At 39.2% G+C, this 13290-nt stretch overlaps 1 protein-coding gene and 1 long non-coding RNA gene across 3 annotated transcripts; one reads left to right on the top strand and one right to left on the bottom strand.

Annotated features, from left to right (window-relative positions):
* The first annotated feature begins 763 nt into the window (after window positions 1-763).
* On the top strand, window positions 764-12171 carry LOC130696847 (origin recognition complex subunit 2-like). Its single transcript, XM_057519973.2, has 16 exons — window positions 764-843; window positions 4956-5104; window positions 5219-5340; window positions 5440-5521; window positions 5667-5851; window positions 7212-7312; window positions 7446-7549; window positions 7664-7961; window positions 8596-8673; window positions 8736-8878; window positions 10188-10283; window positions 10401-10637; window positions 10697-11045; window positions 11118-11491; window positions 11552-11785; window positions 11851-12171. Exons 1-16 carry the CDS (start codon window positions 779-781, stop codon window positions 12048-12050), a joined length of 2817 nt encoding a protein of 938 aa, XP_057375956.1. The 5' UTR covers window positions 764-778; the 3' UTR covers window positions 12051-12171.
* LOC130696852 (uncharacterized) lies at window positions 11677-12957 on the bottom strand. Of its 2 annotated transcripts, none has more exons than XR_009002721.2 (3): window positions 12762-12897; window positions 12579-12700; window positions 11677-12002 (listed from the first exon to the last, which is right to left on the bottom strand). It is a non-coding gene; the product is annotated as an uncharacterized LOC130696852 (long non-coding RNA). The 2 variants fall into 2 exon arrangements; XR_009421018.1 differs by lacking the exon at window positions 11677-12002 and adding an exon at window positions 12408-12510 and having other exon boundaries at window positions 12762-12957.
* Window positions 12958-13290: the final 333 nt, after the last annotated feature.

Here is a 13290-nt window from a genome sequence, read left to right as displayed (position 1 = left end):
TTTCACGCGAGTTGGAGAAACGCGTGAATGCACGCGATAAACAAGTGGAGGGACTGGTAGCGAGTTTTTGAGCTGATGGATGTCTTGTTTTCGACATCCCATTTACGACCCTCATCACGGTAGAAAAGAAATGAATTGCGCTGTCGCTTTTTCTTTTAAAATAAAGCAAAAAGAAAGAACAATAAAAAAAAAAAAGGAGGAAGGATGAGATTGTTGGGAGGTGGAAGTTGGAGGAAATAGAAAAAATAAATAGCCGGCGGTAACTAAAAAAGGTGTTTGCTGACTGTGTGGGTCCATTCCTCCAACCAATGGAGCGGAGGTGGTTCCTGTTTTAAAAAGAAAGACCCGGCGTGCATATAAAGAGCAGGTAAGAATTCACGGCCGACTCCAGTCATCACGCGCGCTACGACTTTCACTTACACGCATCGCTCTGAAAAAAAAAACAAAAAACAAAAAAACAATTTCTCACACACGCATCCCGCCAAAGCCAACACACCCATTCACAGATAAAAAGCTCGTGGTCGTTCTGGGGAAAAAGGGAAAAACAAAAACAAATAAGAAACTTGAAATTTCGAGTTTCGAACGTCTACGAATTGCATTGTGCGTGTCAATCAAGAAAGCTCTTCAAAGGACAATTTTTTTCGATGGTGTTTTATTGTGCGATCGTCATGAATTGAACGGACTAGAAAATCGGGTGTAGTGAAACACATAGTTACGCAGAAAAGGACGCTATCTTCAAACAACTCGGCTTGATTTGCCTGTGCATCGTTGACTCGAAATGACGACACGCGTCGATCGATCGGAGAGGATCGCTGGAACGCGTTCATCTTTTATTCGATTCACGTGAGTAAAACAAAAAACTGGTTCTGATTTCATTTTGCATTCTAATAGAAAATAAGAAATGTCCCTTTATGCGTTTCAGTCATCGCACGATCATTAAGTGACTTGATATTTTTTTTTCCTATTTGAAAAACATCGTATAAAGACAATAGGTTTAAAGAAAGAACATGTGATGGAATAAAACGAAATGGCTTTTTCGTACAAGGGGAGGAGGAATTTTTTTTTTTTTTTGTGTGTGTGTCTGATTTATTTTTGGAATGTACGTTTTCATAGCCTTGGGTTTTTTCTCTTCATTCTCTTCTTCTTTTTTGTTTCGTATAAAACGACGGCGGACATCAAAAGTCCTTCAAGCCGAAAGGGAAGGGGTTTCCACATTCCCGTCCGTCCATTTCGGTATTTTTTTTCTGTTGCAACACAACAAAAAAAGAGGCTAAGGTAGCAAGAAATAGTAGGCCTTGTTTAATATGCGTAGCGGCGTGTCGCGTGTACCGGTGACTTTCCACTTTTTTTTTAATTTTATTTTCTTCGAAACCTGAACAAATAGAAAAAAAATTAAACCTTTTTTTTCGATTGAATTTTGACCTAATTTTCAAATCATCTCTGCCAAACGGGTTTCATACATTTACAATAGTAGACATACTATAAACGTGGGAAAACCATTGAATGAAAATATAGGGAAGGCTGGGTGGGGCTAACGTGACAGTTAATGAATTATTATTATTTTATAAAAATCCGATTTTACGAAGGCGCAGACGATTGGGCGGTGCCCAAGTCTGAAGATATTTTTCTATGGGTTTTCCGGAAATTGAACGAATCCTCCATTGCGTGTGAGTGTGTGTGTAAATCTTGTCTACCGTTGCCAAAAAAAAGTCCCGATCTTCGAAACATCGGGAGATATCCAAGCGGCGGGAGAGCGAAAAGGCGTGAGCCAGTCACGACCTTGACATAAAGGCGAAACCCCGGCCATGATAACAAAAAACGCTACTATATAGTCAAAGGAAATCGGGAGTGAGGAGGGGTTGAGGTGGGAAAATGACGTCACGACCTTCTCTGTTGCCTCTAGCGCCGCCAACAAAAATCGAACCAAACTGGAACACCCGCAGCCAGTGCAGGGTGGAGTGATTGCACACTCACGCCAGGAGCGGGAAAAAAAAAATCAGCAGACAGAATGGCGACCGTCCTTCTTCGGTTCTTCCCCCTTGGCTGTTTTGCTGTCTGGCCATCCGCCACAGCCAATCCAAACGGATTCATTTATTATTTATTTATTTTTTAATCCGAAACGTTTAACATGGACAGCAGATATCGGAAGATCGTTTCCAAACATGACGAATTGGGCTAAAATAAAAAAAAAAAGATGGAATTCTGAATTCGCCTGCAGTTTGTCCCTCCCTTTTCAAATCTTCAAGGTTCTTACCTTCCTTCACGTGTGCGCAAAAAGAAAATTCAGGTATTATTATTATATTTTTTTGTTCTGGAAGGGGGGGGGGGGGTTCGAGAGTCTGGTAGCAGCGCCAAACTTTGCCACGTCGGGGGAAGAGACGCAGACAAAAAGAAACACGGGCAAAACAAAAGGAGACAGAGCCATTTATAGCGGGCATAAGGTCATCATCATTAAGAAAGAAAAGGAGAAAAACTGTCTATACACCAACATTTTAAACTATTTATCTTTTGTGTGTTCTCCTTCCGTTAGCTCTCCCCTCTCGAAAAAAAGTAGCACACGCTGTCCGCGTTGCCTCGTGAGTCAATCTTTTTCTGATCGGCACCTGGATCTGTTAGAAAATGCTAAAAAAAAATATATATATACGACGAGTTTTGCACGACAAGAGGGCGTCACGCCAAGTCTTTTACGTTAACAACAACGAGAGTGTGTGTGGCAAATCGATTGGTATCAAGGCGAGAGCCGCGAGCTGAACTTCGTTTCGCAAAATGTTGGATGAGGACACGGTCGCACCTGGCGGGACAACGGTGACCTGTTTCAAAACGAAAATGACAGGTTCCAAAAAAAAAAAAATGTTTTAGGCCAATTGTTGTTGGAACATTGCCCAAGAACTTGCTAATTGTTTAGTCAATAGATAGCATCATCTTTTTGGAAATAGGTAAAGCTATTTTTTAAAATAACAATTTATCGAACTTTTACGGACGAGGTCTCTATTATCCCGCCCATCTGCGCAAACCGGCTGCGAACACGCAACGCTTAATTTTTTTTTATTTTTTATTGACATGGATTGCCCACTCTGATTTCGCTCCATTCATAAAGGTTTCTCTACTCTTTTTAAAAGTGCACTAACCTTGAGAAACCGGTGTGCGCGAGTCCCTGTGTAAACAGATATTTAAACACAAAGAAGTTGAGTTGCTATGAGTCCAATGTCTCTTTTTTACGAGCGCTACTCTTTTCACCTTTACAAAAGAGAAACATAAGGTTGTCGTATGCGTAGGCACGAACTCAAACAATACAAAATTTATGGCCGCGTTAGGTGACATTTACCTTGAATTACGGCTCTCCCCGCAAGCCGTAAAGAAAAAGCGAGTGAACACAGACAGCAACTGATGATCGTACGGGAATCATAGCTCATGTTATGGAAATGTATCTGACGGGGACATGTGGCAATTCGATCGCTAAAGAAAACAAAACACATCGCGAACAGTGACAAAAGAATCAACAAAATTATTGTTTAAAATTATCGATCGGTCAGCTTCTTATGCGGCAAACGTGATCCGGCAGGAAACGGACCTCCCGTGACGGCCGTGAGGACGCCCCAGCGTTATGCCGCTCGTGTTTCGACAGCGTTCCGCCAACTCACGCTGGGCATTTTTTTTTTTTTCATTTTCAATTGTGCCAAGTGCGTCTGTCAGAGTTATTATTATTTTTATTTAACTCCCTTCTTCAAACGAATGAATCATCGTCGCACCAACAGTCAGAATGAAAACAAAAAGAAAAAGGAAAAGTCTTTGGAATATTCCCGACAGGTCACGGAGAACATTGGTTTGCTGACATAAATCAAACGAGCTGACGGCCGACTGACACAATCGATTGGGTATATCCATTTTATTTTTATTTTTAAAATGATTAAGTCCATATTTTTTTTCGGGAAAAGAAAAACGACCGTTTGCCGTCACGTTACCTTTCGTTGTATATTTTCAACCCCTTGGCTAACAAGAAAAAAAAATGGAATTAGAATAGACGGAAAGATGTTTAAAGCTGGAACGAAGAAAAGAAAAAAAAACTTACCGCCAAAAGACTTCCATGCAGTTCGTGTTATATCGCCCGCAGCGCGGACGCGGGACCTTGGCCGATATTGAAGGCACCTGGCCATATAGTCGGGCGTGAAAGACCTCCGCCATCGTCTCTCCTTTCATTTTCTTTTTTTTTTTTTTTTTTTACAGTTTCTTCCCTTTTTTTTATTTAATTTTCTTTTTTCATTTGGCGTTTCCTGCTTTGCCTTGGCCGTATATAGACTGTCGCACAGGCACGTTTATTATTCTCTTCCGCACTTCCCAGTCCGTTCTATCCCCATAAGAAAAAAAAAGGGGGGCACACGACAGACGAGATTCTTTTTTTTTTTCGTGACGAATTACATCAAAGGTTTCCCGACACACGCACGAACAGCGTCAACATGTTTTAACCTTACACTGAAAAATAGTTTTGAAGTGCGTACAATGTGTAAAAGCTTGAAGGGAAAATGAAACACTCAGTGACCGACAACCTTGTTACTCGTGATGACGTTATGTTTGAAGTCACGAAATTTACAATGGCAGGCCCCCATCCCCCCCCCCAAAAAAAAACCTCCGTGTTCAACCAACACGACTCTGCTTTAAAATAAATTAAATTTCTCGTGTTGTTTTAAAAAGTGGAATCATCAGTTTTCGACTCAGATTGCAATCCGTTGATTTCAATAAGAAAAAAGATGCAAATTTTCGGGTCAGTTGGTGCTTTCTAATGCTGTGTGGGGATCGATAATCACAATCAGATATGAAAGACTAATGGGTCTATAATGCAGCTTCCTTATTTGCATCAGCTTATCCATACACGTAACCGCACTATATGTATAATATCACAAGTTTCTTTTACGTAATGAGGAAGATCACATCATTGACCATCAAATGTCCTTGTATAGGACAAAGAAACACCGGTCAGTCCTGATGGCCATTTTCATTTGTTGTTTGGTGACTGGACCTTCGTCAGCGTGTGACTATCAACGCGTCGATCCCGGTCACACGATGTGTGTGTATTCACCACGAAATTGCGGCGGGAAAACACTCATTCGTAAGTGTTATCCTTTCTTATCGTTTTGTAATTCCAGGAGAATTTTTTTTATTTTAAATTAACTGCCTTTCTTTTTAAAAAAGATATATAATGTCGATTAATGTTTTCTGAAAGGTGCTAGCGGAATGAGCTGTCACGATAAGCAGATCATTTTGGAGACCCACAATCGGTTGAGGCAAATGTTAGCCTTGGGTCAAATACGAGGCCAACCGCCGTCGCTCGATATGCGGGAACTGGTACGTTAGTAAATAAATTCATTTTTTTTTCATCTTGTTATTTCGTTTTTTTAAAATGTGTTTCATAATGCGATCTTATTCTTGGATCTGAAAAATAAGGTCTGGGATGAAGAACTGGCGGCCATTGCTCAAAGGTGGGCAGATCAATGCAATGCTGGACACGACCGTCTTAGGAGAATAGGTAGGCTAAGGCTACGTTTTGCAAAATTCTTTTTAATTGCTCGAGGCGGTTTTAATTCACAATCATGTTTTCCAAACGAACAATGATTCAACTTGTTTCTACTTTCAAATGACTTTTTTTTTCTCATTAAAAAAAAAAAAAACAGATAGATTTAGTGTTGGACAGAATGTAGCAGCCACATGGACGTTTGATAAGCCTAGCCCAACTGGCGAGGAACCTGAATTCAAGCGTCAAATCGAAGCCTGGTTTAATGAGGTGACGCAAATCGGGTTTCGACCGAAAGATATTGATCCATTTAATTTCAACCGACAAGCGGGACATTATTCTCAGGTGAGATTGCCCAATAATTATTGCCCAACTTCTTTTTTTTTGTGCGTTAACCTTACAACAACAACAGCAAAAATGAAAATGCTCAATTAAAAAAAAATGGCACTTTGTTACGGTCCAGTCATTGTTGTCTGACACACTGCGTGGCTCCATTATACTTCTTCGCCCAAAAAGGCTTGACGTAATCGGAGTAATGCGATATAGCAAAGATGGCAGTAGTTTTATTTTTTGGTGAAAAAAAACAAACAACTGGAGTGGAAACCAAGCTTATACGCCGGATAAATGGTCGTTAAATTCGAATACCACACCCTGTGTGACATTCTTCCTCAGACTCACGGCCACAATTGGTATCGATCGATCAAACAGTTGTCATGTTTGCATATTTATTGAGGGAACCTTGTACGCTTGAACGGGTCATCCCATGTAACCTTCGACATCCAACGTAACCGCGTTACATACGTTAATCTGTGACTATTTGTGGTACAAGAAAAGAATAAATTGATGTTATTATATAGAAGGACAGCGCCATTTTCGCTATCGCTTTGCCACTCCGTCAGACTTTACAATAGAGGACCATTTGATATATTTGAGATCGTAGACAAGATTGGTCTTTGATGAACGGTATTTTATGTCCGATTTGGCGAATTATATAAGATAGATCGATGTTGAATTTTGGAATAGAGCACAGTGCGAGGATAACAACCAAAGAAAAGTAGAGCAGACTATCGGTAAAATTATTATTTAATATTTTTGTCAAAATACACTCTACGATTTAAAGTTAAATGCAACAGAAAAACAAGCTTAAATGCTTTGCGTGTACCTTTGGTTTTTAGGAGTGAGTAACGCTGTTGTTTTTACGTGGCATTTTTTGGGATGACGAAGAAAATGCTTTGGAGGGAATCAATTCTTGTAGCGTTTCCATGTTTTTGTTTGCATCGTTATTTATTAATGGACGGCAAGATCTTCAGCTGAAAACAACTTGATCCTTTGGTGAAAGACTCAAATCTCTTGATCGTAAATCGCTTCAAGAATCTAGACAAAAAAAACAAAACAAGCAAACCAGAAAAAAAAATTGGGCTAAAAGCATGTCTTTCTTTTTCATTTCCTATTTTCATCGTAGTATTACAAAATCTGTTTCGATTAAATTTAATAGCGCGCCCTTTACCATGTTCTCGCATTCTCTATAGCATAGCAAGCTTTTCAGCAAAGATTAGGACTTGAAAACGTTAGGTTTCGTGGAAGAGAAAACATGAATACTGAGCAAAGCTTCTAGTTAACTGCTCACTGTTGACCAGCGCATCAGCACAGATGAAAAGATCAAAACTTTTCTATATAAATAATTTTTTATTTGTATTAATTGTAGATTGCTTGGAGCGAGACGTATGCTGTCGGTTGCGGTTACAGTTACTTTAGGGATCCGCAGCGTGGTTATACCAAACTTTATGTTTGCAATTACGGACCTGGGTAAGTTCGTAAATGCCCATTGTACTGGTTGTATACTGGCTGTCTGCCGAGAAGTTTGGCCAAACACAAGAGCGTTTACGCGTTGTACATTTCACGGTGCGTCTTAAAAATAAAACATTTTTGGATGATTTAGAGGGAATGTCATTGGTGCCACGATGTACAGAACAGGTCGGCCTGGTCAGACGATGTGCATCAACGAAGGATTAGCAACATCCAGACGCTATCCTGGACTTTGTGGTACGTATTCCAATGCTGCGTACAACTATTGTTAGTTTCCTTTAAATGAAGATGTTAACGCAAAGAAGATCAATCACAGTGAACTAAAGATAATTGCCTATTTGACACTGGCAGAGATACCACCCTCTTCCGCAGGAGTTGATTATCGCGATTTGATATGCACCGCTCCGGCAACGACCACCATCGATCAATTACAACTTCAATTATCTCCTGTTTCAGCTGCAGTCAATAAACCACCACCCCTTTCTTCCTCCTCGTTGGCTCCAGTCCCGGCACCCCCTCCCGTGCTTCAACCACCACCCATCTTTCCTCCTCCTTCTCCTCCGGCGCCCGCCCCAACGCCGCAACTTGGCGACATGGTTCTACGCGGCATGCAATCTCCACTGGCCGGATTGGCTAAATTATTGGGGCAATATAACTTATTTGGTTAATCGTTACTTAACATATTTTCATTTCTTGTTGATTATTAATTACGGGGTTACAACAGAAAGCAAATATTAACTTGTCCATCCACACTACGAGAAGACTCTACCCGATCACAACAACAGAACTAGTTATGCCATCGGTTTGATGTAACCAATAGTGGTAGCGGCCTTTTCACATGTACATTTTAAATATTTGAGTGAAAACTACAATGTATATTCTTTTTTCACATGTAAGGTGACAAGTTCTTTTTCAAAAAGAATTGTTTCGTAATCTAATTGTACGTATTTATCGCTTATGTTTTGTTCCGGGATTACACGCACGAAGTCCAATAAATTTGACGAGCATACAAGTTTACTTCTTTTTTTAGTTTCAACGCCTGTCACAAGAAGCCGCTGTTTACCAAAACAATCTCATGATTGGCGGAATAAATTACCATAGTACCAAGCGAACGTGTTTGAGTTGCGAGTTACCAATTTCAACTAAATTTATTTATTTGGCCGAAACTTCCCCCAAACAATGAAGTAAATTGCTAACCCTTAATATAAGTCATCTTAATAATATGTCATATAACATGTAATATACATATGGTGAAAAATGCATTTATTTTTCCTTGAATGCAGTGCCCGTGACAACAATGATGTTTTGGCTGCCTTTATATCTGTAAATAAACAACTGGTGGCACTTGGTGAAAAAGATAGGTGACCATGCTCATGAGTTAAAAAGTTGTCCATTTCACTACTTTTATATTTTAATTTCACAGGCTCAGGCAAGAGTTACATGAAAGACTGAAAAATTCTCATGTCAGAAATTTGCTGGAGAACCAGGTTCGTCAGATAATGCAACAAAACGGAGGGGTCAATAATGTGAATCTTGAAACCATTGTTGAACAGCTAAGAGGTAAATGTTACATAACAAGGAAATATGGGCTATAAAATGTATAATCTCTCCCACCATTATTCTAGGCTCATTGCCATCCGCCCAAGAAGCAAGTGGAGCTGTTATTGAAAGTATTATTGAATTTACGCAAGCACAAGCTAACCAGCAAACTTAGTTTTGGATTGTCTATGCAATTTTCTAGCCAAACTCACAGTGGCAAACTAGTGCACATTCAAATGACTTTTATTATGAATATGGTACACAGAAAAAAGATTAATTTTATTTAAATAATGTGTTTTTTTTCATATAATTACTAGGTGTTTAGTAATGTACAGGTATGGTTGAAATAGAATAGTGAATAAGTACTGGAACTATATAAGTATATTTTCACACTTTCGCAGGGACTGGAAATTTAAGGCTTAAAGCAGCTATAGGTTAAATGAAGTTTGCGCGTGCTACGACCCAATGTTAGCTGGTGTAACATCTGATATCTCATTAGTTCTTTCAGGATTAAGAACATCTGTCCCTACCGCGTTTCTTAGTAGGTTAGTCGTGTTATAGTCATTTATAGCTGAATACAAAGGACTCGCAGTACAATGGAATTGAAAAGACTATCCACGTCGTATTAATGGAGTTCCATAACTAGGATGAATCAATGGAAAAGAATAGGAATTAGTTGTGTGCTAATCTAATCATGTTTAAATTATGATAGAGTTAAATGTTTGGAATGCTTAAATCAAAATCAGGTCGGTATAACGCTAACGTATACGAATATCGTAGTTACTTGTGCATTTTTTTAACAGCATAACCTGAGAATCCGTTCATGTACAAAAAAAAAGAAAAAAAGGGGAAAAAAGCTATGGAAAACCAAAACGAGAAAGAAAATGGAATGAAAAGGTATAAATTAAATAAATACTACGTTGTCCAACAGAGCCTTTGTTAAAAATCGCGATGACTAATTTTGGCGGGAGAAGACCTCCGTTCCCAGATGCAGGGAAGCAGACGATCTTGCTTTGTGGTTATCATTCCTCATTCGGTGTTTCGTAGAAGAAAATTTAAAATTATTGAATGGCGTGTGACGAAAAAAAAAGAGGATCATTAGCTTTACCCACTATTCAGGAATCCGAGGAAGATTTAGACAATCTCATTATAGAAGACATAATAAGAGCATCTAGGAAGAAAAAAGAATGTCGGACGCCAAGCAAGAAAATTTCGAGCGCCGAGAAATCACAGTCTTCTGATTCAAGCGCCAGAAAAAGATCGTCACGGCAATGTGCTGAGCATGCTCGTGTAAAGATTACTACATTGTTTAACCAGGGTGATAAATATGATCGACCAATTTATGCTGTTTCTGAAGATGGATTAACAAGTGAAGAAAGCTCAGAGGCTTTTCAACCAATTGCTGATGAAGAAATGATGCCTCGAGGAGAATGTAAGTTTGAATTAATTGGGATTTCCTGTGTAATAGCTTTCCAGTTGATTCAGTTTAAAATTACTATCAAAGGAGAAGTAGTACAGCTGTAATTGTTTCATGGTTTCTTTTGTACAGATGGTGGAGACAATGAAGATGAAGAAGCAGTTAATAAAGGTGCAGAATTGTTTGGATTTGGATGGAAGACTCCTAGAAAGAAGACCACACTGAGAACACCTTTAAAAACTCCAACATCTGTTTTGAAACAAAGAATAAATAAAACTCCAAATAAAACACCTTTGAAAACACCAGACAAAGGAAGAAAAACCATCCCTGCTCAAACTCCACAGACAGTTCGGCGACAATTACGGAACAGTAAATCTCGATTTAATAGGTTATCAATGCCTCAAGATCATATAACATTATTCCCATAGAAATTGTGAAGGTGACATCTCAAGTGTTAGAAGGAAACAGCGATGCAGAGAGCGATGGTTCGGAAAGTGACTCCAGCTCAAATGATGAAGAAGACAGAAAAAAGCTTAAACTGAAAGCTGCGAAAAATCAGGCGATGGATATCAGTGTTAATACTGAAGATTATTTTTTGGCGCAAAGCTCTTCAGTGCACACTTCTGATCGAACGCTCAACCGTTTGAGTAACCCTAGGTTGAGTCAAGAAGCGGTCGATTCATTGATGGAAAATTTTGATGATTGTCATTCAAAAGAGAAAGTACTTCTAATGAAAGAATACCAACAACAGTTCCTTCAGTGGAGTTTCCTTTTAAGGTGAACAGAAATATTCCGATACTTACAGAGTTACGTAAAGATAGAGTTTAAAAACCTGAAATATCATTACAGGGAAGGATTCAACATTCTTGTTTACGGATTGGGCTCAAAGCGATATTTACTCGATGAATTTCGCACTCGGTTTCTTGACGGAAAAAACGTGATCGTCGTTAACGGTTATTTCCCTGGTTTAACAATCAAGGAGATATTTAATTCAATAACAGATGGCATTTTGGAGCATTCTGGCACGTTCTTTAGCACCGTCGAACAGTTGGAGTTCATAGAACAGGAATTTAACAGTACAAAAATTGAGGCTTATCTTATTATTCACAATATGGATGGCCCCAGCTTGCAGTTCAGCCGAGAACAAGAAGTTCTATGTCGATTGGCTGCAGCTCCTGGTCTTCATGTTGTCGCTTCCACCGACCATATCAACACTCCATTACGTAAGTGTCGTTACCATTTTGTGCACCCTCACGTTGTCTTATATCTGTTTTATTTCGAAGTGTGGGATCAGCGTAAACTAAGTCAATCAAAGTTTGTTTATTTTGATTGCACCACTTTCGCCCCTTACTCAGAAGAAATCTCGTACGAAAATTCACTCCTAGTCCAACAATCTACAACGCTCGGATTAGCCTCCCTCGTGCATGTATTTGCGTCGTTGACGTTCAACGCCAAGGCGATTTTCATTCTGATTGCGCAGCGGCAACTTGAAAACAATAATGAAACTAATTATCACGGTATTGTTTTATTTTCCAACTTCTTTTGGTAGTATGAATTTTAAAAAATGTGTTGTTTGTCACAGGATTTCCGTTCCATGAACTCTACAGCGAATGCAGAGATCGGATGTTGGTCAATTCGGATTTGACTCTGCGTGCCCAGTTGACTGAATTCAAAGATCACAAGCTATTGCGGATCCGACGAACCCCAGATGGAACTGAAGTACTGCACATTCCCCTAGAAAAAAATCAGCTTGAAGAGTTTGTTCAAAAACATCAAGAATAGCCTCCGGTAGCAAGCGATCGCCAAAGTCTGTGGTACCGTGAAACAGAGTTGCTCGACAAACTCGCTCAGTAAACGTACTAACATTCTTAATCTAAAGTATAGCGAATGTACTTTCTGCCCCAGCAAATTTACTTCTATCGATCCGTGGCTTTTGGTAAAACAATAAATTAATTTAAAAAATAACTAAAAATTTTAAAACCTTGATGGAACCTTTAGGTGTAAAAAAACTGAAAGGCAGCGGTTTACACGTTGTCACGGTTTCTTGCGTGAAAGAAAGAAGAAGATATTGGACGCTTAATGGAAGTTCTCTGTCAACTTTGCAAGCGTGTGAAAAAAAAGGCGAAGGAGTCAAAATGGTAATATTGGCTGCTGTTTATTACGAATCGTAAAGAGGAGGACAAAGTGGACATAATATTTACAATTTTTCCCTTAAAAATATGGTTTTTAGATTAACGGTATCCTAAAGAAAGCGTAAAATTTAGAATTGGTTGTGAATCGAAAAGCCCTTGCCTCTTCAACACAAATTACCTCCATTTCCACTATAGCCTTAGCGTATTTGACGCCTTGAGAACCGTAGATTTGAGAAAGTATAAAAATTCATCTCGAGTAAATTAGAATGCACCAATTTATGCTCCAAGAAGCAGTATAATCTGCGAATGATTCAAAATTAGAAATGTCAAGACGTAAGTGATATGAATTACGTTATAGTACTTTATAGGTATCCATTTTTGTTAAAAGTTGACAATTTTTTTACCTCACACCAGACGTTTTGGTTGTTGCTTTTGTGGGATTGCACGAGTTACTTTTCCATTCGCCTCCAATAGCTGCCTTTTTATACATCCAATTTTCCATCGCTCGCAAGGCGGCGTTGGAAACCGGACAAGGATGTTAAAATACAGTTGCCTAATGCTCCAAGGATTAGTGAAAGAAGTAACCTTAGACTAATTCTTCCAGTTCAATGTCGATACATAAATGGTCATACTATGCGCTTGATACGTGAATAATTACAGCACAATCAGGCGTATAAAAAAAAAGGCCCCCCCCCCCTAAAAAAAAAGAGAGACGGTACGGTATCCACCGGTCCGCCAGCCATCGTTTTTCATCCAACTTATGTCATGAACCTTGAAATTGGATATTACAAAAGCGTTCCAATTTTGAGAGAAGCTGGATGGTGGATTCATAATTTGTCTTTTCAAAGTCGAGTTGGGCGCCCAAAGCCAAGGCTTTCTCCTGTTTGGAG

The sequence above is a fragment of the Daphnia carinata genome, chromosome 5 (assembly GCF_022539665.2).
Source record: "Daphnia carinata strain CSIRO-1 chromosome 5, CSIRO_AGI_Dcar_HiC_V3, whole genome shotgun sequence".
NCBI classification, from domain to species: Eukaryota; Metazoa; Arthropoda; class Branchiopoda; order Diplostraca; family Daphniidae; genus Daphnia; species Daphnia carinata.
This window is presented reverse-complemented; position numbering and strand designations above follow the sequence as displayed.

Excerpts from the sequence above, each read along its gene's own strand:
- LOC130696847 (XM_057519973.2), top strand. The coding sequence starts at position 779 with ATGACGACACGCGTCGATCGATCGGAGAGGATCGCTGGAACGCGTTCA. Across the intron at positions 5,341-5,439 it reads CGCTCGATATGCGGGAACTG|GTCTGGGATGAAGAACTGGC; the intron begins GTACGTTAGTAA and ends CTGAAAAATAAG. Across the intron at positions 7,550-7,663 it reads ACGCTATCCTGGACTTTGTG|AGATACCACCCTCTTCCGCA; the intron begins GTACGTATTCCA and ends TGACACTGGCAG.